The sequence below is a fragment of the Vombatus ursinus genome, unplaced genomic scaffold (assembly GCF_900497805.2).
Source record: "Vombatus ursinus unplaced genomic scaffold, bare-nosed wombat genome assembly UNPS02014798.1, whole genome shotgun sequence".
Classification (NCBI taxonomy): domain Eukaryota; kingdom Metazoa; phylum Chordata; class Mammalia; order Diprotodontia; family Vombatidae; genus Vombatus; species Vombatus ursinus.
The window spans coordinates 26,371,012-26,397,722 of record NW_020954576.1 but is presented as its reverse complement, the minus strand read 5'-3'; the positions used below and the strand labels follow the sequence as shown (position 1 = coordinate 26,397,722).

General features: G+C 35.8%; 1 protein-coding gene across 1 annotated transcript in view; it reads left to right on the top strand.

Annotated features, from left to right (window-relative positions):
- The window catches only part of LOC114049395 (dynein heavy chain 14, axonemal-like), a 343,809-nt gene that overhangs the window by 32,003 nt on the left and 285,095 nt on the right, over nucleotides 1-26,711 (top strand). Inside the window, exons 10-16 of the mRNA XM_027870678.1 lie at nucleotides 2,700-2,950; nucleotides 4,188-4,296; nucleotides 10,022-10,319; nucleotides 11,744-11,795; nucleotides 11,889-11,986; nucleotides 16,296-16,459; nucleotides 17,042-17,389. Coding sequence (XP_027726479.1) covers nucleotides 2,700-2,950; nucleotides 4,188-4,296; nucleotides 10,022-10,319; nucleotides 11,744-11,795; nucleotides 11,889-11,986; nucleotides 16,296-16,459; nucleotides 17,042-17,389 — 1,320 coding nt within the window. The remainder of the gene's footprint in view (nucleotides 1-2,699; nucleotides 2,951-4,187; nucleotides 4,297-10,021; nucleotides 10,320-11,743; nucleotides 11,796-11,888; nucleotides 11,987-16,295; nucleotides 16,460-17,041; nucleotides 17,390-26,711) is intronic.

Below are 26,711 nucleotides of genomic sequence, written 5' to 3'. Positions count from 1 at the left end.
CACCACCCGGACTCTTATCTAAGCCATTGATCAAAAATGTCAAATAGCACAGTTCCAAGAACATATCATTGGTACAATCCATGGAGGACAACCTTCTGAGTTGATATTAAATCACCAATGATTATTCTTTGAATCTGACTTTTCTACTGGATTGGAAGCCATTTAATTGCCTTTTGGCATAGTCCCTATGCCTATGTATCTTTTTCATAAGAACCTTAATTACTTCATCAAAGCTCTTTGCCAAAACCTGAGTAGGTTACAGCATTTCCCTCATCCAGTTTTCCAAAAAAAAAAATCAAGTGAGACTTGTATGACTGATCTTGTTGGGTCCTTGTGTCACTCACTTCTCTAGATATTCACTCAGCATCCCTTAAATATAGGTTCTCTTAATGTAGCCAGGAAATGTAGTCAAAGTCACTCACCGACCTATAATTTACCACCTATCTTTGTCCTTTTTTGATCACTGGAATACTATTTGCCCTTCTCCAGTCATCCAATAACTGTCCCTTTCTTCATGAGCTTTCAGATACCACTGACAGTACCTCAGCAATCACATTCCCCAGATCTCTCAGAACCAGAGGATAGAGTTGATCTGGGCAGCTAAGTGGCTCAGTGTGGATAAAGTGCCAGCCCTGGAGTCAGGAGAACTTAAATTCAAATCTGGTCTCTGACACTTACTAGCTGTATGACCCTGGGCAAGTCATGCAACCCTGTTAACCTCAGTTTCCTCATCTGTAATGTAAGCTGGAAAAAGAAATGGCAAACCACTCCAGTATCTTTGCCAAGAAAACCCCAAAAGGGGTCATAAAGAGTCGGACACAACTAATCAACAAGTTGATTTGAATTTGTCAAAGGCAACACAGTGCTCTCCTGAGGTCACCTTATTTATTTTGGGTAATAACTCTTTTTCACCTTTTTTGTTTTGTACTTTCCAGCCTAAAGATCATTCTTTTTGGCCAGTAAAATAGAAGCAAAATCAGAATTGAACAAATCTACTTTCTCTCTGTCCTCAGTTATTAGTCTCCTTTCCATCCTTAGCAGTGCTAATGATCCCTGCTTTGATTCTCCTTTTCTCCAATATATTGTAAAACAACAACAACAACAACAAAACAAAACAGCAACAAGAAAACCTCTAGATTTTCCTTTACCTTCTCAGTTAGTCTCTGCTCATTGGCGTCAGCACTCCTGACACTATTTTTACAGTATCATGCTACATTTTCGTGTTTATCCTGTTACCTCTCATTTCTTCCATATCATATACATAGTTTTAAAAATGTTAATTGGTTGATGAGCTGTTTTTAGATAATTCCTGTTTGTTCTCACTAGCATCGATTTTCATTGTGTCTTCAGAATTCTGTTCTTGAGAGCATCTCATCTCTTCTGAGTCAATTTCTACTGCAGAATTTTGGTCCATGTCCTACTTACCATTCTTCTAAATTCTTAGAAATCTGTTCTCCTTCAATTGAGATAGCATGCTAGAATGTGCCTTAGCTTTCTTTTCTTTCTCTATTACATGATCACTTGTTCCCGGCGTTCCCACCTCTTGTATCCTTTTGTGGTGAGAATCAGATCCAGAATGGCATTTTCCCTTGTTGTTTCCTCCACCTTTTGAAAAATAAAGTTTCAAGGCAAGTCAAGATGTTATTAGTTGCACTGTTTTTGGCAGATAGAAAGTTCATAAATACTTGGATAATTGAGTTTCTTCATTTATATTACACCTTTTGCCTGAATATTATAGTTCATTCCCCAGACTTCTCACCTATTTCATCTTTCTGTCCACGGGGAATATAGTATACTCCAGTGATATTCATTTCTGTTTCTCCCTCCATTGCTCTTTACTCAAATGTAATTTACCATGCTTCCCCATCTGGATCCTGCATTTCCTTACATGAATATAACTTCTGAATATACAAATAGGTACCTTCACTTTCTCTCCTCTCACTCTCTTCTTAACCCCTTACAATTCAGCTTCCAACCTTACATTCCACAAAAATTGCTCTCCCCAAAGTTACCCGTGATGTCTTCATTGCCAGATCCAAGGGCCCTTTCTCATTTCCTCATCATCTTTGACCTCTCTGCAGTTGTTGGCACTGTTGATTATTCTCTCCTCCTTGATACTCTCTTCTTTCTAGTTTTTGGAACACCACTCTCTCCTGTCTCTACTCCTGCCTACCAGACTGCTTCTTCTCAGACTCTTTGGTGGACCCTCATTCAGATCATGCTCTCTAACCATTTATTTATTTCATTGCCTTAGGGTATTGGAAATTTTTTAAGCACCAGTTAAAAAGCTCTTTATGGAATTCACACTTTTCAGAATATTTATAGGACCTCTTAAATTTTCTTCTGTTGTGTCCTACATTCCTCTTTTTTCTGAGCATGCGTTTTAGTTTATATGCTCAAGACATAAAGACCTTTGTAGATACATTCAATAATCAAAGCTATTCCTTGAAGTTTCCTTGTCTGATGTCTAAGAATCCAACTATTCACAAGTGATTTACTGATTTAAAATGTATTTCTCAAAATACATAATAGTAGGTTTCCTTTAGATTGGTGTTTAAGATAGCATATTATTGCAGTGAATTTTAAGTTAAATTTATGAAGTTTTATTTCATTGTATTATTTAGACAAATAATGCTACAAAACAATGACTATGATATTCCAAGAAATACATTGTCCTTTTCCTTCAAATTTGCTTAAAGGTTGCAGAAAGGAAGGGAATAAAAAGTTGTTTTGAGCATGAACCACTTGAAAACAAGCTAGAACATCTTAAGGCACCTGTGCATCGTCGTATGATAGAAAAATTTTCAAGATTTCTTAAATTAGTTGACCACATGTTCCAAGAACTGATCCGACAGCTGGTGCAGACTGCAATCAAACTATTTTTGGATTTACTTATTAAATCTAGCAAAGTGGGATGTTCAGAAGAAAAAAAGAACAAAGACCTCATAAAGTAATTTCTACTATTTTTCTTGTATTAAGGATATGCAATAATTTTCTTTTAAATGTATTGACAAGTTTTTGAGAGAACTATCTGGTAATATTAAAAACTATTCAGAAATTCTTTTCTAACTATTTTATATGATCACAATTGAAATTAACCAAGTATATTCTTCCACAATACTTTATTATATTTTGTTCCTAAATTTAAAATAATTCATTTCACTCTAAATTTTGTATGTCTCTGTGCATGGTATGTGCCTCTTCTAATTTTAGGAATTTAGGAATCAGGAAGACCTGTGTTTAGATCCTGCCTCTGGCACTCACTGGCTGTGTGTGTGTTCCACAGGAAAGTAACAGTCCCTCTAGGCAATACTCTAAAATAATAAGCTGCACGTGTGTTACTAATCTGTATTACTGAAAGGAGTTTCCATACCAGGAATTACCCAACCTTGAAATCTCAGGCCTAAACAACAACAACAAAAAAGTGTGTATTTTAAACATGTTTATATTTCCAGATTCATACATGAGATATCTATATTCTCTAAACACTTTTAAAGGCCAAAGTTTTCATTTTGCTTTTTATGTTTATGATGGTGGTAGGATAATTGTGGTGAAGTATTCCCCTAATTAATTCTTCATGACTACTTATCTTTGAAATATATTTTTGCCCTTTTTGACCCATTGAATGTATGTTAAAGTAGTGATCAGTATAATTCAGGACATAATTCTATCATGTAGTTCTTTAGTAGCTTTAACAACAATCAAAAACATCTGTGACTATTTTGAAAGTGTCAAGAAAAGTTTTATAGATTTTTTTAAACAAATAAAATCATCAACTGGAATAAAGTAAATCATAAAAGTAGTCCAATCTCTTTATTTTCCTGATGAAGAAAACACGATTCAAAAAATTTTGTTACACAGTCCTACTGCATTGGTAAAAACTAAAACCAGAATTTCAGTCCCAAAAATACAGTATTCTTTTTGCACTCCATATGGCCTTGTCTTAGAGATAGTAATCAAATATATCTGTGATTCAAAAGTTAAACACTAACAGAAATAAGAAAACTATGTTGTAATCTTTGAAGACAAACAGCAGATATTCTTTAAAAATTTAAAATTTGTAAACATTCTATTAATTTGTTAGCAAATTTAATTAATGTTTCTATTTGTCATAGAAGTTAAACAGCTTTTTAATATGTAATTGAAAATTGAAAGTTGTCTCCAGTTTTTGTTATTTGTTAATCTAGGGCAACGAAGGACACCATATTGTTTAAAGTGCCAGAAGTTACAGATGATAAGAAAGAAAATTGTGATTCATTAACTGATATCAAAGTTTCACTAGATGATATTACAAAGGTAAAATGACCTCTGAGAAATATAAAAATTAATTTGTTGAAACATATATGATAAAGGAGAGACTAGGTTTAAAAATTTTGTTTTTTTACCTTCATATTGAAAAGTTATAGTTTGTGTGGTTGATGCATGTGCTTTATTTAGCAATGACATTCAGAAGATAAAGATAAGGGAGATATTTATAGAATCTCTAGCTAATAGTTTGGAATGGTCAGCCAACAACACAGTGTGACCAGAAGAGATTAGTAAATGAATGGAGATCACTCAAGGAAACTAACCAATATTATTGGCTAAATGTTTTATGTTCCATAAAATAGTTTTACATAACAAGACCCCAACAACATTTTTATATACTGCTAACTTTAATAGCTTCTCCACAGAGACTACGTATACTGTTACTGAATCTTTAAAAGGTGATAGGATATTGAGAGCCCAACAGTTTCGATGGTCTTTCTGGAAATTTACCTGCCATGCCACAAGAGAGACTGACTACAGTGGAAAAGAGGATGAAAAACTTCCTTCCTAAGAGAACTGTTTTAACTTTGAAAAGAAATAGTATAAAGAGAGTTCTTGAGAAACTTTGGCTGCTATTCTTAGAGAATTAAGTGGTAGGACTATTTCCAGAATTGAGAAGTTTGTAGCTTTAATGATGTAATTTTAGCTTTGATCTTTCTCAAAGTTGAATTATGAATAATTATGTTTGTCTCTTATCATTTGTTACATTGTTAACAAATAGCATAACCCATATTTCTGGTATATAAGCTAGGAAATTAGAGGATTTGATATGGAAAGATGAGCAAATATTTATGGGGTGGGGGAGGGAGGTTTCTCAGTGGGGGTGAGGGTTCAGAGCTAATTGTTTAATAAGTGATAGAGATGTTGTGATTTTAGTAATAAATGTAAAAGTCTTGGAAAATATCCCCTTGTTTTGTGAAAACGCAGGCTGAGAATGAGAAAGGAAACTATACCAACAGAAGATGTAGAGATGGATGATTGATGTAGTAGACAGAGTACTGAATTGGAGTCAAGAAGACTCGGGATGCTCCTTCACACACGTATCAGTTGTATGACCCCTGATCAAGTCTTTTGCCCTATAGGTCTTAGTTTCCTCATTTACAAAATGAGGAGATTAGACTCTGTGGCTTCTGTGCTCCCTCTGAGCTCTAAAACTATTGTATGATTCTATGCTGGAGTCTGGCCAACCCGAAATTTCCTCTTGCTATTTGTGGAGACTTGTATCTGGGATTTTTCTTTCTTTTCCTACAGGCATTGTATCTCTCATTGTAAAACCACAGTGCTGCTGCTGATTAATGACACTCATTGTCCGTTTTTTTCATACAAATTAATTTCATATAACATTTTATTGCTTATTACCACTTATGCTGCATACTTAATAATAGTATCGAGGTTGAGCATCTGATCACACAAGTTGGCCTTGATCCTGTAATGTGGTTAGCTACACTAATTTTCTCAATACTAAATTTTAATGGTCTGGTGAGATCTTGAAGCTTACATGGTTACTTTGAGAAGTACCTTCGATCAATCCTTGGAGCCTAGCAATTCTTTCCTCTTTCTGCTGGGTAAAAGTTCTTAGAAAACCATAATCTTGCCCGAAAAATCATTGCTGATGCTGTTGGACTTACCTACTCAGCTTTCTCCAAAGCACAGAGTCAGACCTAAATACAGTAATCAAATAGATCTGTGTTCTCATAAATTTGTGTATTCTTGGCAATGACGCAAATCACAATCCATTTATAACTACTCATCGTCTTCACTTTTCCATTTCTCTCCATAAGTTTGGCAAAGGGTGGTATGGTTGAGGCCTGTTTTGCTTTCCCCTGACAACTTGCTCCTACCATTGGAGCACCTGGCTATGTTTTCTTAATCCTATATTTTCCTAATGACTTACTTCCTTTATTTCTCATCCTGATCTTCAGAGTTCCTTATTTGTTTTATGTTGCAGACTGTTCATACCTCCATTTAACTCTCCGTTACCTTCTGTGTGAAAACTCATTAAATTTTTCATAGACTGGGTAGCATGTCTCCCCACCATATAAGAATCCTGGTAAATTATTGATATTAAGAAGATAGGCCTTTGTTTCAGGGAGATATTGGGGGATAATTAAAAGAATTTTGTAATTTCCTACCTCACTCTCCTCTTCCTGTGTATTTGTGGATGCTGTTTATTGACCATTTGTCTTTTCTGTCTCCAAATTGCAGAGCCAATGGTTTCCTTTCCTAACACTTGTCATGCTCCTAACTATCTCTTCCATTATTTCCTGTCAATGTCTTTGACTTTTCTAAAGCAATGGATTTGGAGCTAGAAGACCGAGATTTAAAGTCCGTAGTGGCTGCTTATTATCTTTATGACCTTGGGCAAATTACCTAACTTCTTTGGACTTCAGTTTTCTCATCTATAAAATGCAAGGGGAAAGGGAGTGACTAGATATCCTTAGGTCCTTTCTTCCTCTCAACCTATCATATTGATATCCATATTTTCCATTATGTTTCTTGACATCTTTGACTATTCCCTCCTTTGTATTAATATCACCTAGTAGCTAAGAATGTGTTCGTTTAATTTGGAGGATCTTATCCATTTATTCATAGAACTTCCCTACCTTTTTATCCTCTCCATAGATGGCACATATACTATAATTATGTTCATGGTGGTCTTTTGTTTGTGTTCTACTGGCAAAACCTTTAAGAACCCAGTGTTATTCAGTGTTATTACTATTACACAATGAGATATATATATACACACATATATATTATATAATTTATATTATAGTCTCACGAAAGAGTAATATAGTCCATACTAGCTATTCAGTATTTTACCTGACAAAGATATCTACTTTTCCATGGAAAATAATCAAGAAGACTTAGCCTAAATTCATATTTATTTGGGGAAAAGTAGTAGATTTCTAAGGGAGAATTTTCTGATTGTGGTAGAGCATTACAATAGCTTGAAACATCTATAGTTCCATCTTCAAATTCTGTCTCAACAATCACAGCTTTTATTTATAATGTACATATTATCATACACCATTGTTTTTTGACAATTCCTGGTCAATAGTGTTGTTTTCAGATGCAAAGGATGATATTATTTTCACACTTATAAAATATATAAATGAGGGAAGTAGGGGGATTCAACACAATTTTGTTGTAAATAACGAGGTCTTTTAATGGATTTTGAACAATTGATTTGTAAACTCTTTTTGAGAACGCAGTCACCGTATAAAGGAAGTCATAGTGATCAATAATATAGTCAAATCTTATAATGCAGCTCATCATAGCACATTTACATAGCCCACAGATGAAGTCATATGTCTCCTAAAATTAGGTATTATAAAAAGGATGTTATATGTAAACCAGATTTTATTACAAAAAGTCAAAGGAATATCTCCAATTGCTCATATATGTTTACATTTCTCATGTCCTCTTGACTGTTTTAATTTTTAAGATTTTACTCATCTTTTTTTTATCACAGATGTTTGAAAGTCCTCAATTCTATTACAAATCCACTTTTTTGTCTATATTATTATGACCAGTATTGAAGAATATGTTGTTCTTTTTTTTTTTCTAAATCATTTCAGCTTTAATAGCTACAACATTGATTAAAAAGATGTGTCAACTTTAGGCTTTTTCAATTTAGGCTGATTGCTACCAAGTATAGAGAGGAACACAGACAAATTGAGCTAGATTCTAAGAAGCAAGTGTACAAAAGGAGTAATTGGAAAGTTGCGAGAATGGGTTAAGAGTCAAAGATATAAGCTCTTCCTGAATGAGGTGGTCTAGACGTAGGAAAATGTTCTTGGGCCACAGTCCTTGGTGGCTGCCATTGCTTGGTGGGTGGTAATTCAGAGGACTAATCATGCTTGTTGGGTCACGAGAACCTTGAATCTCTTCTTGATAGTGATAAGGTATCTTGAATACTTGTCATCTGGGGAGAATCTGGCTGGGTGAGCATAAGAGGTCTGTTGTCCTGCAGGGTCTGTTTTCTTTAAGGTATAGACCCAGTCCCCTTGCTCGTTGAGGTAATACTGCAGAAACATCTTGGCCAATTCACTTCACAATACAGATACACCATGGAAAGAATTGGGCTACAGCTACACTTCTACCTCTGCCTTAGCCTGGGAGACTCCAATGACAGACAGCCTCAGAAGCCCCAGAATATGTTGTTCTTCTTTGTATATCTTTATCATTTCTCTTTTGGAATATTGCATTCCAAGATTTTCTTTTCTTTATGGTTGTTGCTACCAAAACTTATGTAATTCTGATTGCAGTTTCTTCATATTTGAACTCTTTCTTTATGACTGATTGCAATATTTTTTTCTTTTACCTGGAAGCTCTGGATTTTCTCTATAATATTCCTGGGAGTTCTTATTTTGAGGTTTCTTATATGAAGTAAGTGGTACATTTTTTTTTCCACTTTGTTTTCTGGTTCTTATAGATCTGAGCAGTTTTCATGTGTGGTTTCTTAAAATATGTTATTCGGGTTTTTTTATTTGGTCATAATTTTCAAGAAATAAATGATTATTTTTAAGTTAAATTTTTTTAATGAACAAAAATCTGTTTTTTCCCCTCCCTTTTCCCTATAAAGTGCTTCAGGCTTTAGATAGCTTGCATTCTCTCTGGTCAAAGAAACCCCCAACGGATTTCTGACCTCTTGTGCCCCTTCTGGCTTCCCTAGTAGGACTCCTTTTTTCATTGCATACAAGCTTCTGCCTATCTTTTTGTGCAGTTTTGGAGCTCTTTGGATTTCTTGATCATTATCTTGGTCTTTAAAAATATTTGCTAGAGTATATATGGGAGAGTTCAGCTCTTCTATGATCTTTTACATTACCATTTTAACTGAAACTCTTCACTCTTTCTCTTTTAATGCAGCTTAAGATTATAGTAACTTTTTTGATTGATATATAACACTGTGAACCAATTTAGCTTTCATTCCATGAAAATCTCCATGTATTTTTCAAATAACTTGGAATCTAGGCATGACTCTTTACCATCTTGTACTTTTGGAATTGAGATTTTAATCAAAGTGACAACTTAATATTTCGTTTTCATTTTATTTAGCATCATGTTAAAGTATTGTGCATATTTAAGTAGTAATCTATAACTGCTATGAAAATTATTTGAAGTTTGCTTAGTATAGGACTTACTTGAAAAATGTGATCCATTGGCTGGATATTCTATAGCAGGGGTGCTCAACCTCCCATCTCCAGGCCACGTGTGGCCTTCCAGATCCCTGGGTGCGGCCTTTTGACTGAGTCCAAGTTTTACTGAGTCCAAGTTTTATAGAACAAATCCTTTTATTAAGGGGATTTGTTCTGTGAAGTTTGGACTCAGTCAAAGGGCTGCACTTGAGGACCTAGAGGGCCACATGTGGCCTTGAGGCCACAGGTTGCCTGCCACTGCATGGTTCTAATATAAAGATGGAATTGGTACAATAAAATGCAGTTCATCACAATGGAATATGAACTATTTTCTTAGTTTATTCAGTATGAATGACTTGGAAGTAATTCTTCTATTTGTTTGTGTTCATATGTGAATGTTAAAGTATATGGTAGTATGAGGGCAGAACAAAGAGGATGGAGTAGATCATTTTATGTGTTATTCAACAGCTGGAATTTGGTCTTGTGTCATTTTTCATTTTGTCATTTGAGTTTTGAAAGATTTTAAATGTAAATTTTAAAATATCACTGACATCTTATCATGTCTCTTAAATTAGATGTCTAAGAATCTCAGTTTGAAAAAAGAATCAAGGAGGCAAAATGAGGCAGTATTTGAAGTACATATACATTTGAAAGTTCCTCGAAAAACTTTTTATACAGAGGATGGTTCATTTGAGAGTGCTCCAGATTCCCTATTTGAGCGTGACAGTTTTCAACGCAAACTTTCAGAACCTTTGGATGAAATGAAACTAGATAATCCATTCGATGTTTCCATCAAAACATTAGATGCACTATTTTCCAGAATTCCCAGAAGAAAACCTAAATTACGATCTAACATTGAAGAAAAACTTTCTGGTAAGAAAAGTTGGCATTTTATTTTGCCTTCCAATGCCTCATCTTAGCATGGAGGCAATCCAAAGTTCTTAAAAGTCTCTAGAGCTTTGCAGGTACTACCAAACCGGAAACAATTCAGTCATAGGTCCTATGATGGACTATGTGTCTGTTACTGTATGCCAGGCTAGCTGAGATCAGAGGATCCTCACCATATAGTTGACCACCAAAGGATGATTTGGGGGTTAATAATTTACTCCACTATCATTTAATATACTCATCTCCTCCATTTAATCCTCCCTGGTAAGGAAGGACAATTAAGAAAAAACAAATTGACAAAGTGACCAGATCTGACAATATATATTATATTCTGCATTCATAGCCCTCCACTTTTCTACCAATAAGGGGGAAGATAGGCAACATGGCATAATGGATAGGGCTCTGGACCTGGTATTGGAAATACTTGGATTCAAATTCTATCTCAGACACTTACAGCTACGTGAACCTAGACGAATCTCTTAACTTTACTCTGTCTCATTTTCCCCATCTTTAAAATGAAGGAATTGGGCTTGATGGCCTCTCAACATATGTTCCTGCTATCCAGGTTTTTAATCAGCTGTTCTTCAGGAACAGGGCTCAACCAGTGATAACTGGTGAAGTCCATTTACTAAGATGCAAAGGGCTTGCAGCTGCATTGATGGAAGGTATATTCACACCAATGAAACCACTTATCTTTGGAAATATTGAAAAAGGTGAATAAGACTATTACAGATGAAAACCCTTAAATAGTCTTACTGAATGATACAGTGGAAAAGTCACTGACCTAGTAGTGAGACAATTTGGGTTCAAATCCACCCCACCACCCCCCGACACCTATAACCTCTGTGACTTGGTATAAGTCTTTTAACCTCCCATGGATGCTGTGTGTATTTGAGGGAAGCAGTGAACCAGGTTTTAGGAGAATGTTTTATATTACCATATTATCTGAGCATAGCAGTGGCTGCCCTCTGAGACCCTGCCAATTCAAATAAGAAGGTAGGTAATGCTGCTATTTCTCCTCCTCCTCCTCCTCCTCCTCCCTAGGTCTCATTTTGCTTATCTGTAAAATGAAAGCAACAGACTAGATGACTTCTAAAAGCCCTTCTGGATCTAGATGTGTGATCCTATGATTCTATGAAATAATAGCTGGAAAATGTTAAAAAGAAAATATTTTCTGTTTTACGTAGTTTGTGTATAAGTTGCATGCATTTGGTAAATTGGCTTAAAATGCATCCCTAAAATGATCATAAATAGATTCATGGTAAAACTTATTTGTGTCATTTATGAGCTGAGTATCCTTTTTTGCTAATAGTAATTAATTTTATTCTCTATCCATGTTTACCAACCTTTCATTTTGCTGATCCAGCCTTCACTTAGTTTTTACTCTTTCTTTTTACTGATAAAAATAGAAGAAAAATCTTCAGTGGACCAAGAAGACGACTATGTAACGAAATACATAGAGTAAGTGTCAGAAAATTGTGTGATTCCAAGCAAAAAAAATGTTTCATGTCATTTACTACATTGCTCTAAAATCTCTATTATTTTCTTTTATAGAGTTCCAGAATTCCATGCAAATCTCTTCCTAACTCCCAACAGATTGGAATTTTCCAAGAAAATTCAGGAAGTGATAAATAATTTTGAAAAATCTCTAAGTATGTTTTTATTTTAAATGATCCATTTAGAGCAATATATATATATGTGGTGGTGTGGTCTCAAAATGGTTCTGTTTGATCCTTCCATAATAATACATAAAGGAAAAAGCTGAAAAATAGTGTACAGCAGATGATCAGAAATATAAGCAGTGAGTGTATGGGATTTGGGAGGACATGCTACAATTTCTTGTTTTCTGGCCTATGAAGCGCTGGTGGGGCCAATTAATCTGATAGTCTGGTTAACACAGAGTTCATTCTTGGGACTTTTTAACTCATAACTCCTTGTGCCTTCTCTCTTAAGAGAGTCTGTTTTTGAATCCCTAGCACTTAGCATAGTGCCTGGTATATAGTAAGTACTTGATAAATGCTTGTTGACTGACTGGCCTAAGCTAAAATCTACCCAATTTCCTTTGAATAACAGTATATAAATAAGGACAGTCATGGAGATTATGAAGGAAAATAAGAGAAGTCATAAGGGCACAAAGTCATTTCATATTGCAGCATTCTAAAAACTAATATATATTCAGAATCCTCATAAAGAATGTGACTAACTTGGATAAGGGTATCTGAGTTCAAATTCTGCCTCAGGCATTGACTAGCTGTGTGGCCCTTGGCAAGTTATTTAACTCTTTTCCTCATCTCTAAAATGGGAATGACAATCCTTGCACTGACCTTCTAGAAGGTTGTTGTGAGGAAAACACTCTGCAGACCTTAAAGCATAAGTTATAAAAATGTGAGTTTTTATTGAGCCCAACCCACTGGTTTTACAAAAACTGAGACCAAGAGAAATAAAACAGCACGTCCACATTCATAGTTTGTGCTAGAAGAACTAACGTGTCTGGAAGCCCAGTTCAGGGTTCTTTTAGCTCTGCTAGGGAGCTTCCCTATTTTGGGTTCTTTCATTATACAGCTCTGCGGGAATATTTAACTTCACCAGGTAGTTCTTCACCATCAAGTGGCTGCCAATCCCATCAATACCAAAAGATAGCAGAATCGTGGTGGCAAAGTATTTCCTTTAAAACCTTAGCATGCTCCTTAACTGCCCAAGGGTTTGTGTCCTTCTGCCTGGCCCATCCTCTCCCTCTTATCTTCTAACTTCATATACTAATAAAATATTGTCTACATTTTTACACTTCTCTTCCCATGTGCCTGTATCCTACCTACTGATCAATCAATTAATCTGCTAGTATTCCTTAAGCAGCTATTAGTACTTAGCATTATACTATTGTTTTTGTTGTTGTTCAGCCTTTTAGTTGTGTCCAGCTCTTCACAACCCCATGGACCATACTGTCTATTGGATTTTCTTGGCAAAGACAGTCGAGTGATTTGCCTTTTCCTTCTCCAGTGAATTAAGGCAAACACAGGTTAAGTGATTTGCCCAGGGTCATACAGCTAGTAAGCATCTGAAGCCGGATTTCAACTCAGGTTCCTGACTCCAGGCCCAGTGCTCTATCCACTGAGCCATCTAGCTGCCTCACATTGTACCAGGAAAACAATTTCAAAGAAGATACAATTCCTGTTTTTTAGGAATTTTTATTTTAACTGAGGAGACAAGCACTATAAGAGAATAAATGCAAATAAATGTAAGATAAGGAGAGAGGGAACTAGCAATTGGGGGACCAGAAACAGCTTCTCGTAGAAGATAATGCTTGAATTGAGTCTTGAAGCAGAGAGGTGAAGGATTGCATTCTAAGCATGGTGACCAACCTATGCAAAAGCATGGTGAAGGGAGATGGGAATGTTATGTATGAGGAATAGTAGGAATCCTAATTTGACTGGATTGTAGAAAGCTTGAAGAGGAGCAATGTATAAAAATTCTGGGAAGGGAGATTGTCATCAGGTTGTGAAGGGCTGTAAATGCCAAACAGAAGACTGTATATGATCCTGGAAATAATCAGGGACCACTGGAGCTCGGAGAAGGAGGGAGACATGGTCAGATCTGGACTTCATAAATATCACTCGTCAGCTGTTTGGAGGATGGATTGGAGATGGGAGAGACGAGAAGCAGGGAGATCAACTAGGAAGCGATTACAAGAGTCCAGGTGGTCTTGGAATAGAATAGTGGCTGTGCTGGTGGAGAAACAAGGACTTAACTATATATGAAAGAAGTTGTGGAAGTAGAAACCTAGACGGCTTCAAGGATAGTGATGCCAAAAGTTCAGAAAGTGGGCGAGTTTTGGAAAAAAATGAGTTTTGAGATACCTATCACACAAACATTTTCCAATGTTTAATAGGCAGTTAATAATGTGAGACTGGATCTCAGGAGAGTGACTAGATCTGGAAATAAAGATCTGGGCAGCAATGATCCAAATTTCTCTCCTAAATCCTAGTCTTACATCATCAGTTGCTTCTCTTGGATATCCTGTATCCTAAACTCATTATGTCCAAAACAGAACTCATGATCTTTCTCCCTAAATCTGTTCCTCCTACAAATGTCCTACAGAGTGAGGCAACACCCATTCAGTGAATATTCCTCTTTAAGAAGTGAGTCAAGGGGTGGCCCTTTTAATAAAAAAAATCAAACTGGGAGGGGAAGCAACCTCAGGGTTGCTGGCCCCAAGAGATACAGTTACTGTTTACATTCACTCTGCACAAGAGGGCCCAAAAAATAATCATTAAGTGGTGCTTGGGCAGGGACCTATTGTTGTTCAATCTATGAGCTCCTGTATTAATATAATGTCAGATTGGCCTTCTGGGAGTTTTTCAAATTGTTTATCAAGTTTTTTTCTGCCTTTTAATGCTAACCAGTGTTGGCACAAAAGTTGTAGTTATTTTCATGGGTGTTCATTTTTCTTATTATAGTAAAGCACTGCCCTTTTCATACGTAACAATGTAGTATGAAAAAGGCAGAAAAAGCATTTTTGTACAAAGAAAAAAAATTAAATCAATTGCTAGAAGATGGTTGCTATTACCTCTCATAGATGAACATTTTGATGCCTTAAAGAAATAGGAAAAGAACTTTGATTTTATAAAATTATAAAGTATGTGTATAAATAAAGAGTTGTCAAAGGGGATTTGAATAGGTAAGGACAGAAAATGAACCATGGAATAAATAGACAAATCACCTTGTCAAAGACGCAGAATGATGCCTTGTTTCTTTTGATGTTTTGGGGGGGACAGAGAAAGAACTTTTTTTATAAAAGCTGAAAAAGTGTAAATACTAAGACACCATTTCACAGACACAGATAAGATGTGGGACTGTGTTACAAACTTAGAGCTACAGGGCATTGTAATTTCTCAGCTCATTTACCTATAAGTTTTAAGATTTAACGGTAAAATGAGAGGGAGGGAGAGAGGGAAAGAGAGAGCGTGAAAGAGACAGAGACAAAGAAATCCTAAACCCAAGTCTTCTTGACTTTAAGCGTGTTCACTGTGTTATGATAGATTTTAAACTTGATTTAAAACTCAGAAGAGAGAGAATTTGATGAGCTGTGTATTTTGACATATTACCTGATGTTGGCTAGAAATAAAAGCCCATGGAGATAAAAAGAAAATTAAGGAAAAGTCAGGGTCAGAAATGACATCTATAAAGGGTGTAGTTTATACTACACGAACAGATAAACTTTCCTAGAATCCAAGTATTCCAAGGTTGAGAAGGCCAGAGAGCGAAAGGCAGAACCTTGGGGAAAAAAAACAACAGAAAATGAGGAGCCACTGGGATTTTTTTAATATTTACAAGGGAGGAAGCTAATCATTGTAAAACAGATTAATTAATCATTTCTAAAACAGAAAACAATGTGTTTATCACTAACATTACCCTTACTATCCTCTGAGTTGCAGAGGATTAAAACTGCTCCTTTTCTCTCCCTTTTTCTTCATCTCTAACAAAGGTTCAAAAAATTCTTCTAACATTTCTGTACTAACTCAGATCTTTACTTCCTGTTTTCAAAGCTACTACCCTTGTTTAAGCTTTGATCACCTTATACCCAGACTCTTACTACCATAACCCACTAGCTGGTCTTCTTTTCTCCAGCCTCACTCTTCTTACCTGGGTACATCCTGTACCAAGTTACTCCAGAACTTTTCCCCAAACACGGTTTTCAGTGTGTCATTCCCTTATCCAAGGACTCCTGCAACTCCTTTTTCTAAGTGATTTGCCCAGGGTCACACAGCTAGTAAGTGTTATGTGTCTGAGGCCGGATTTGAACTCAGGTCCCCTGAATCCAGGGCCAGTGCTCTATCCCACTGTGCCACCTAGCTGCCCCATCACCTGCCCTATTTCTTAATAGCTATAAGTGCTATGAGTATAATTTAGGAGTTGTTATAGATGGGACTGCTAAAATACTAATTTTTTAATTGTGTTTTTTAGCTCATTTTATTCCTTTCAGTCAAGATCAGCGCCTGTTTATCTTTTTCTTTGATCCTATGACTATGCAAGTGCCTAGTGAACAAGAATTGGAGAGACAGAAAATGCTGACAAAATGGCCAGATTACTCTGTCCTGTTTGAAATGGATCCTGCCTACCAAAGCAATGTGAGTTTAGTAACAAAGCTCAAAACAAGATCTGAATTAGTAAAATAATTATCCAAATCTAGTACCAACTCCAGAGTCATGAAGACCTGAGTTCAAATTTGGCCTCAGACACTTACTAGGTGTGTGACCCTTGGTAAGTCACTTAACCTCTGTTTGCCTCAGTTTTCCTATCTGCAAAATGGGAATAAAAACATCTACCTCCCAGAATTACTGTGAGGATCAACTGAGATAATATTTGCAAAGCACAGTGTCAGGCACATAGTAAGTGCTATCCAAATGCTAGCTATCTTTATCATCCTCCTCCTCATCATCATCACCATTTTTAATTCTGCCATTCTAGAAAGAGTGATGTAAAGAAGAAATGTCAGTCTGAATATTTCACAGACTCCTATCTTTGTTTTCTACAGCGGTTTGGGCATTTAGAACTGAGTTTTAGCCTAATAAAATGTAGTCCTGAATTTAGCTTAATGAAATTAACTTTTCGAAGTGAGTAAATAATTTAAATTTAATAGAAAGTATTAAAAATGAGATTTCTTGGTGTTCATTGTAATTCCTAATTAACTGTTAATAATTTATTTACAGATTGTGAACCTTCTGACCATTGTTGGTAATTCAATGGCACGAGTTGAATGTTATAGCCACCAATTTCTTCAATTTTGTACCATGGTAGAACAAGCGAAGGCAATGGCATATAAAATATCAAGACTACAAGAACAATTAACCTCAAGTGATTTTAAAGATATCTTGGACGTATACACAGACTATTTTAGAGATGTTGTTTATATGGCTGTTGAAAAACGTATTAATATTATCAAGGTTGTAAGTCTTGAATATCAGTCAAGTTGCTTACCCTATATTGAAAATGTCATTAAAATGAGCCATACATTGCTGGAGTCCATGATTCAAGAAAAGAATACAAGCCTCTTTGCAGTAAGTAGTTTGCTAATGTTCTTTACCAATAGGGTTATAGGATATGCATGGCGATTAGCATGTCTAGAAAATGTTCCCCTATAGTGACAACTGTCTTTTAGACTTAAGCTTTTGCTAATTCCATTACTCCTCAGAGAAAACTTGTACTTGACTGTACGGTCATACTTTAGGCAATGTAAACTTTATTCCAGAAGTCATTATGACAGTAAAGGCCCAGGTGTCCTTTAAGGATTTTCTGTCTCTTGGCTCATAGCTACCTCCTAGAAAACCTAAGACAGTGTATGTAGGATATTCTCCAAGATACTGAGGCCAACTTCCAACTTGTAAGCATGTAGTTCTCTATATAATAGAATAACTCCATTACTAGGTTGCACACATAGAAGACTATGCAAAAAAGGGGGAAAGAATGGGGGCGGCAACGCTTGAACCTCATTTTCAGCTGACTTGGTCAAAGAATGATAGAATACACACAAATTTGGGTGAAATACATTTCACTAAATGTGAGAAAAAAGAAGGAATAGGAGGAGAGAAGAAATAATAATAGAATATATTCAGGGAGAGATTAGCACTAAGCAAAAACAAGGCAAAAACTCTAACCTTGGAAGATCAATTCCAAAAAGTCATTAGGAAGGAAGGATGGAAGGAAGAAAGGAAGAAAGGAAGATAGGGTGGGTGATTGAATATTGGACAAAAAAAAAGAAGAGGGGCATGAGAGCAGTAAAATATTGTATTAGGCATAGAGCACTAGTGCTAATTAAGCTCATTCCTTCTCTCTCACCACCCTCTTTGTAAAGAAGGAGAAGGAAAGAAAGAAAGGAAAATTATGATTATAGGATGGAGGAAAATAGATAATTGGCCTTCATAATTGTAAATGGGATGCATTTGTGTTCCTCAAAATGGAACATAATAGCAGAACGAATTTTTGTTTGTAAGAAACACACCTGAAACATGATGATTCATGCAGAGTTATAACAAAAATCTATCTATCATGCTTCTGCTGAAATCAAAAGGGCATGAGTAGCAATCATGATCTCTCAGATAAGGCAGTAGTAGAAAAAAAAGAAAGAGAGAAATTTTATTTGAAGAGACAAACAGGGAAGATATATTGTGCTGAACTATATTATAGATAAAGAATTAATATAAATACTTAATATATATGCAACAAATATGATAGCATCTAAATTTTTAAAGAAAAAGTTAATGGGTTACTGGGAGAAATTGGCAATAAATCTATAATAATAAAGATCTTCAACATACCCATTTTCATACCTAGACAAATCCAACCAAAAAATAAATTTAGAGCAGAATAGAATTTTAGAAAAGTTAAATTATAGACATCTGGTGATTATTGAATGAGAATAGGAAGGTATGTGTGTATATATATTTCACAGTTTTACATGACACCTTTTCAAAAAATAACTATGTATTAGAGCATAAAATCCTTACAAACAAATGTAGAAAACTAGACATATTAAACATATCTTTTACTGACCACAATATAATAGGCTACTGAAGAAAAAATTAAAAGTTATTTGGAGATTGAATAACTTAATCCTAAATAATTAGTAGGTCAGAAAATGAACCATAGAAGCAAAACATGATTTTGTTTAATGTGATGATAGCACTTAAACAGCATACCAAAAATTGTGGGATGCAACTAAAGCAGTCCTTAGGGGAAATTTTCTATTTCTAAAGATTTTCATCAACAAAAGCAATAAAGAACAAATGAATGAATTGAGCACATGACTAAAAAGAAAAATTTAAAAAAACAAATTTTAAAACTCCAAATAAACATCAAAATAGAAATATCTGAAAGTCAAAGATAAGCTTAACAAAATTGCAAACAAAACAAAGTCATCAACTTAATAAATAAAACTCAGTGCTTTAAAAACAACAAAATTGATAAATCATTACCTAATTTGATTTTTTAAAAAGGAATAGGAAAGCCAAATTCTAGTATCAAAATTTTTAAAAAAGAATTCAATACAAATTAGGAAATAAAATAAGAAATTATTTTGCCTAATTATATAATAAAACAAACAAAATGGATAAATATTTACAAAAATATTCCTACCTTAACAGAATAAGGAAGAGGTGATTTAAATGATACAATCTCTGAAAAATAAATTGAACAAACTATAAACACACACACTCACTCACAAATCTGGACCAGTTGGATTTACAAGAAATTCTACCAAATATTCAAAGAACAATTCACTCTAATATTATATAAACTGTTTGAAAACAGAAACAAATGAACATAATAACCTTATTTTTTTGGTAAACCCAGAGACCCCAGTTTACAAGGGTAAGTGTTCACTGTTTGACAAAAACTGCTAGAAGAAACTAGCAAGCAGTCTGCTAGAAACTAGGTATAGACCAAAATCTCACTGTCTACCATGAAAAGCTCCACATTAATATGACTTAGTCATTAAAAACTGACAAGATAAACAAATTAGGGGAGAATGGAATAAATTACCTTTCTGATCAATGGATAGGGGAAGAGTTCATAACCAAACAAGGGATAGAGAGGGTCACAGAAGATTAAATTGGATAGCTTTTATGACATAAAATCTTAAAATGTTTACAGAAATTCAATGCAATTTAGATTAGACTGTAAATGGGTAACTGGGGAACAAAATCTTTTAAGTATGCTTCTCTTAAGACAGTCTTATGTCCAAAATATATAAGGAACTGGTTACAAATTTACAAGAACAAGAGCCATTCCCCAACTGATAAGTGGTCAAAGGATATGAGCAGGAAGTTTTCTAAGGAAAAAATCCAAGTAATCAGTAGTTATATGAAAAATGCTACAAATGACTAATAAATTAGAGAAACAAAAATTAAATTAACTCTGAGGTTCCACCTCACAGAAATTAGATTAACAAAGGTGACGCAATAAAGAGGTAGTTAGAGAGATTGAGGGAAAACAGGTCCATTAATGATGTGTTAGTTTAACTAAATTGGTGCACACGTTCTGGAAAACAATTTGAAACTAAAGTCAAAACACTCTTAGGCCTATTCCCCAAAGAAGTTAAAGAGAAAAAGGTCTTAAATGTGCAAAAGTATTTGTGGCAGCTTTTTTTTTGTTTTGGCAAAGAATTCTAGGTTAAGGGGTGCCCATCAATTGTGGAATGACTGAACAAATTATGTCAAATGGATATAATGGAATAATAAGAAGTGATGACCAAAGAGATGGTTTAAAAATAGTGTAGGAAGACTTGTAGAAACTTAAGCAGAATGACACGAACTAGATCAGGAAAGCAATTTATACATCAACAACAAAATCATAAAGACCAACAACCTTGAAAGACTTTTAAGAACTCTGATCATTACAGTGACCAACTTTAATTCCAGAAAATCAGTGATGAAGGATAATACCCACCTCCTGACAGACAGGTGATAAATTCAAGGTGCAGAAAGACAATGTATTTATATATCTTTATATATCCTTCTGGATACTATCTCCTTTCTGGGTTTTCTATAACACTATTCTCTCCTAATTCTCTGATCTGACTACTCCTTCTTAATCCCAATAGACCATCTATGTCATGTACACTAACTTGTTGTACCTTAATTTCTGTCCTGGAGCCTAGCCTCCCTTCCTCTCTTTCTTTTTTTTTTCTGTACACTATCTCATTTGATTACATTATTCGCTACCTTGGGTTCTGTTATTTCTGGACATATAACTCCCATATCTCTAAATGCAGTTCGAATCTCACTCTTGAATTTCAGTCCCCACATCACCAACTGCCTTTGAACATTTTAGACTGGATGACCCACAGGTGTTAAGGAAAAAAAAAAAATCCTGGGTAAAGCCTTGCCCTGGTCAATGAGGTAGACTAAGGAAATAAGACAAAGGTAGTTTATTAGCACACCAAGGCAGCAAGAGTCGGGGAGTGACCTGCACTGATTTTAAACTGTGAACAGCTTTTATAGGCAGGAGTAAACAATTTCCATATAAGGGTAAAAATGCTGATTGGTATAGGTATGGGGAAATGGGTTTTATGCCATCTCAGTTTTCCCTGTGTCCAAGTACAAATATGCAAGAGAATTTCTAGACCACTGTCTCCTGCAGGCTGGCTGCACACGTAATCAAAGGTTAAGTATGGTTTGAACATAAAGTTGCCCAGGCTGACTTTGCACAGAAGTATCTCAAATTCGTTATGTCCAAAACAAACCTGACAGGTTATGGTCAAGTGAGGTTAATATTAACCAAAAGTTACAGGAGAAATAAAGGAAATTTTTGTGTTTTGAATCCATCACCTTTCTGTCAAAAGAGTGGGTATCATATATCCAATGTTAGCCAGCTAACATTGCTCACCAATGAATTGGTCAGTTTTAAAGTCTTTCAGAGTTCTTTTTCTACACAAGTGTCGCTGTCCTTGTATGAACTGCTCTTCTGGCTTGGCTCCCTTCATTCTTCATCACTTCACACTATCCCAGGATTCTCTGAAATTCTCTTTTGTTGGTTCTTATGGCCCAACAATATTCCATTACATTAAAACACCACGCTTTTTATTGTCTAAGAGGCAATATAAAGGATCCCCTTAAATTCTGGTCCTTTGCTTTGCATTTTTTCCCTTTTAATTGCCCCTTCAGGATAAGGAAGCTTGTGATGCTTCCAGCTCTTCTCTTCCCTGGATTGTCCCGTCTTAACCTGCTCCCATCTCTGTCCTTGCTTGTTTCTCTGTTGACTTTGATAAATCTCTTCAACAAACTGTGGGTCTTAAAATACTAATTGTGGCTGCAATTATTATAGAGTGAAGTTCATTTGAAACAAGCTCTCCTATCCTTTTCTATGTGTGTATACACATACATACATACATACATACATACACATGTGTCCTCTCTATAAGAAATAGAAAGTTTATATACTCAAGCATATATTTGTACAATACATATATATACACACACATACACACTCACATATATACTTTTCTTCTCTGACATACAGTTATAAGAAATAACATGTATCTATATACTCAAGCATATATGTACATGTACATACACACATATATATGCCTTTCTACTCTCATATCCAATTATAAGAAATAGTCAGTTTATATATATATATACTCAAGCATACATGCACACACATATGCCCTTCTCTCATACCCAGTTATAAGAAATAGCAAGTTTATCCATATAAAACATATATATGTTTATCCTTCTCTCATATGAAGTTATAAGAAATAGTGAGTTTATCTATATACTGAAGAATACACACACACATACTCTCTCTTTATCTTTATCTCTCTCTCTCTCTCCTCTCATATCCACTTATAAGAAATAGCAATACTTTCTTCCACCATAGTATTCCTCCTATTTGCTTCCTTCTTCTCTTCCCCCCTAAAATCTTAAGAACAGAACCAATCCCACCCTCTCTGGTTTTCTTATTTAGATCTCTGATTGTCCGAGGAGGACCCCTGTTCTGCCCCTCCTCTTATTTATTTTTACCATTCTGTGTCTGCCCTGAAGCACTATTTTATCTCTTTTGTGGGGGAAAATCTTGAGAGCTTGGAACTTTCTGACCTACTCTTTCATCTTCCCAGAATATTGTATTCTCAGAAGCTGCTAGTAGAAGCTGCTAGGTCTTACACAAGTCTAACCCTTGTATTATCCTTGGTACTTGAAATACTTCTTGCTGAGTGCTTATAGTATTTTCTTTTCTTTTGTGTGGGAACTCTAGATTTTGGCCCTGACATTCTTGGACATTTTCTTTTTGGAGTTTTAGGAGGTGATCAGTGGATTCTTTCTATCTTCACTTTACCCACTGGTTCTAATAGATGTAAGCAGTTTTAATTGACAATTTCTTAGAATATAATATCCAAGTTTTTTTTTTAAGTTATCATGGTTTTCAGAGAATCAAATGATTCTTAAATTATATCTCCTTGACCTGTTTTCCACATCAGTTGTTTTTGATACCAGATAGCTTACACTTTTTTCTATTTTTTCAATCTTTTGATTGTGTCATAATATTTCTTGTTCTCTCATAAAATGATTGATTTCTCTTTCTTCTATTCTACTTTACAGTGAGTCCATTTTTGGGGTAAGGTTAACCACTTTTTGTTTGCAACTATTTTTCTGATTCTTTCTTCCAGAGCTTTTATTTCATTTTTGTACCTCTTGATGTATTTTTTGTAGGTGTTCTTATAACCCTTGTCCAAAACATACTTTTTTTCCTTTGAGTGTCTGATTGCAGTTGTTTCTTGTTTTTTCTTTGGGAGCTCTCTAGGTCTACAATAATTTTTTTTATTTTGTTCTGTATTTTCTCTCCATATTTACTTTCTGAAGTGAAGCTTTGTGCCAGAACTGGTCTCTACCCTTGGGCAGTTAGGTGGCACAGTGGATAGACCTGCAGTCAGAAAGACTTGAGTTCAAATCTGGCCCTAGATCCTTGCTATCTGTGTGACCCTGGACAAGTTACTTAACCCTGTTTGCCTCAGTTTCCTCATCTGTAAAATGAGCTGGAGAAGGAAATGGTAAATCACTCCAGTATCTTTGCAAGAAAACCCCAAATGCGGTCATGAAGAATTGGACGTAACTGAAATCACTGAACAACAACAACAATACAAGTATCCACCTTTGCTGTGCTTTTAGATATAGTGGTTGGTCCTGCTTGGTTTCACCCTGGATGCCCTGGATTCTTGCATTGACTTCCACCTTCTAGGACTAGACCCTCTGGCTCCGCCCTTGATCTTTGACGGTCCCAATGCTGAATGTTTGGAGCCCTTTGTGGCTTCCCAAGACAGAGTTCCTAGGTTTTCTAGATCTCAGAACTGTAACACTCTAGACACTGTCACTCCTAAAAATTTCTGTCTCTAACCTGGGGTATTATGACCTCCCTGGGTCCTTTGTAGGGAATCTTCTGCTATCACTGCCTTTAGACATAATCTTGTAAGCTACATGTGTCTCTGTCCCATATTTGATCATTCTGGAAGGTTTCTGCCTTATGTGCTTTGCTGGTGGCCTCCTTTCCTAAGTGGCTGACTTTTTGTGTATTCCTGGGATGTAAGAAATCACTGACTCTAGTTTTTTGTTGGATTTATTGGTCCTTGTTCAGCATGACATAAATTTAAGGTTTTTGTTGGAATATATATGTTGGATCTAAGTGGTTTACCTCCTTTTAGGCAGCCATTAGACTGGGAGGTCCTTGAGAGCAGGGACTGTCTTTTACCTCTCTTTGTGTCTCCAATCCTTAGCACAGTGTCTGGCTCATAGCAGTAGGTGCTTAATAAGTATTTATTGATTGGCTAACTGGAATCCTTTTCCTCCTTTACTCTTGAAGTGGTAAGCCATACCAATCCTTAAAAGATGACTGAAGATATGGTATGCTATTAAAATGAAACAGTCTCTGTAAGACAGAGAATTTGCAAAACTCCCCAGATTGGCTCTCTGGACAGTGTAGCCAAATCCAGCCAGCTATTCATGCAACTGGATTTGCTGCCATATGGTTAGCTTTCAGCATATTGTTATAGCAAAGCAGAACTCAAAGCAAAACCTCTTAGGCTGGTTCTGGGCAATACAGACAAGCCTACCCAGCTCTTCAAGATGCTACATTCCATTTAGCTTCAAGTCTCTCAAAGTAGCTGCAAAATCTGCCTTTTTTTCCTTCTGTTTTTCCCTATGAAGCCAGAGATGGTAGTAGAACACAACAAGCAACTCTCAGAGGTTCTCCTCTGTCAACTTGTAGATAGCACTAGAGAGCAATAAATGAATTCAGCTCGCTTCTAGTTATTGAAAGCTATGCTGATTCAGTGACCCCATTGTTCCTGGTCTATTATCAATTAGTCTTGAGGGAGACTCTATTGGGGGAAGGCATCACCTAGTCTGCAGCTTTTGTATTACGTGCTATCCAGCACATGGCAGGGTCATTCCCTATTTGTTAGCCAGCACAAAGAAGTCCATTCCCCTTATGTATAATCTCATTTCCTTAGGATGTCACAATTGGGGAAGAGCTGAGACTCAATGGCTCATTCCCTTATGCTGATGTGGACCTATGTAAATTGTCTCTATTTCATTACAAAATTTGTCAATTAAAGCTGGCTCCGTTTTGAACCCCTTGATGATCTCTAGTGATTAGCCTATCAATGTGCTGCTATCTTGATGTATTTTTTTAATAAACTCCTTTTAATTCTCCTTTCCTGAGTACTGTCCCATTAATCAAGGCAAAAACCTGAACAAAGAATTTTCCTTTTAACGAAAGTGAGCCAGGCAGGATTTTGAGGGCTTTCACCCCTGGCTATTACTGTGGGTGGGTCTGCTTCACCTACCACAAGCTAGAAATCAGACACTGCCTGATGGTGGGCTGGAGGACCCCTCCCCTGTGGTTAGTTAAGTATGAAGTGATGGAGAATTTAGTTCCCCAAAACTCAGGACAGATAAAGAAAAAATAGGTCCCAAAATCCAAATTTTAATTTTTTTTTCCATTTGTGCATGAAGAAGGGAAGGCAGAAGGAAAGGCAAAAGCTATTGGGAATAGACAGGTGAATACATGGTCTTTCATGCATTTGCATGAGAATACCATTATTCATAAAGACAGCGGGAGGAGCAAGCCAGATGAGGTGTAAAAGCTTAGGAAAATCTTGCCAGTTGTGTCCGCAACTGAGTGCTAAGGCTTGGTAGGGACTGGGAAAATTGTAGGGAAAAAAAATTCAGCCACATAATGCATGGAACCTTAGGTATCACACTCAGTAAGATGTGCATTTTAAATGTGATTTGAAGATCTATAGCCTAGGCAAACATATGACTTTCAGCACTGTTGAGAGAGGCTTTAAAACAGCAATTGCCCTCAGACCAGCCTACCCCACCTCTTCAAGTACAGCATCTGAAACCCTCTTGTTAGAGGACTCCTCTGCTATCCTCCCAACTGCTTCCTGCTGTCTTCCTCTTCAGCTCTTCTTACCTCTGTTATCTATTTCTCTTTTTTGTTTTTGTTTTTGCTGGGTTCTTCATTCTCAATGGCTCAAATAAGAGTTTCTTGGTGGTCCATGATACATCTTTCCCCTATGAAATAAAATCAATCTTAGAAGACTAACAAACCTTATTTAATCATCCCAGAGTCTCTACATGATTTATTTCACTCATCACTTTGTGAATTTTAACCTCTCAAACTCTAAAAACCATCACATGAAAATGAACTGAGGAATCACATTATTCTTTAACCTCAGTCACTTTTCTATCTTTGAATATGTCCTCTCAGTTATATCTACTCCACCTCCTAATTGTCTTTTCTGAAGACTGTGTCTTCACATTTTCATTTTAGCGGTTTTTTCATAAAGAAAATTTCCTTTCCTGCACGTTTTTATAGCCAAGTTAC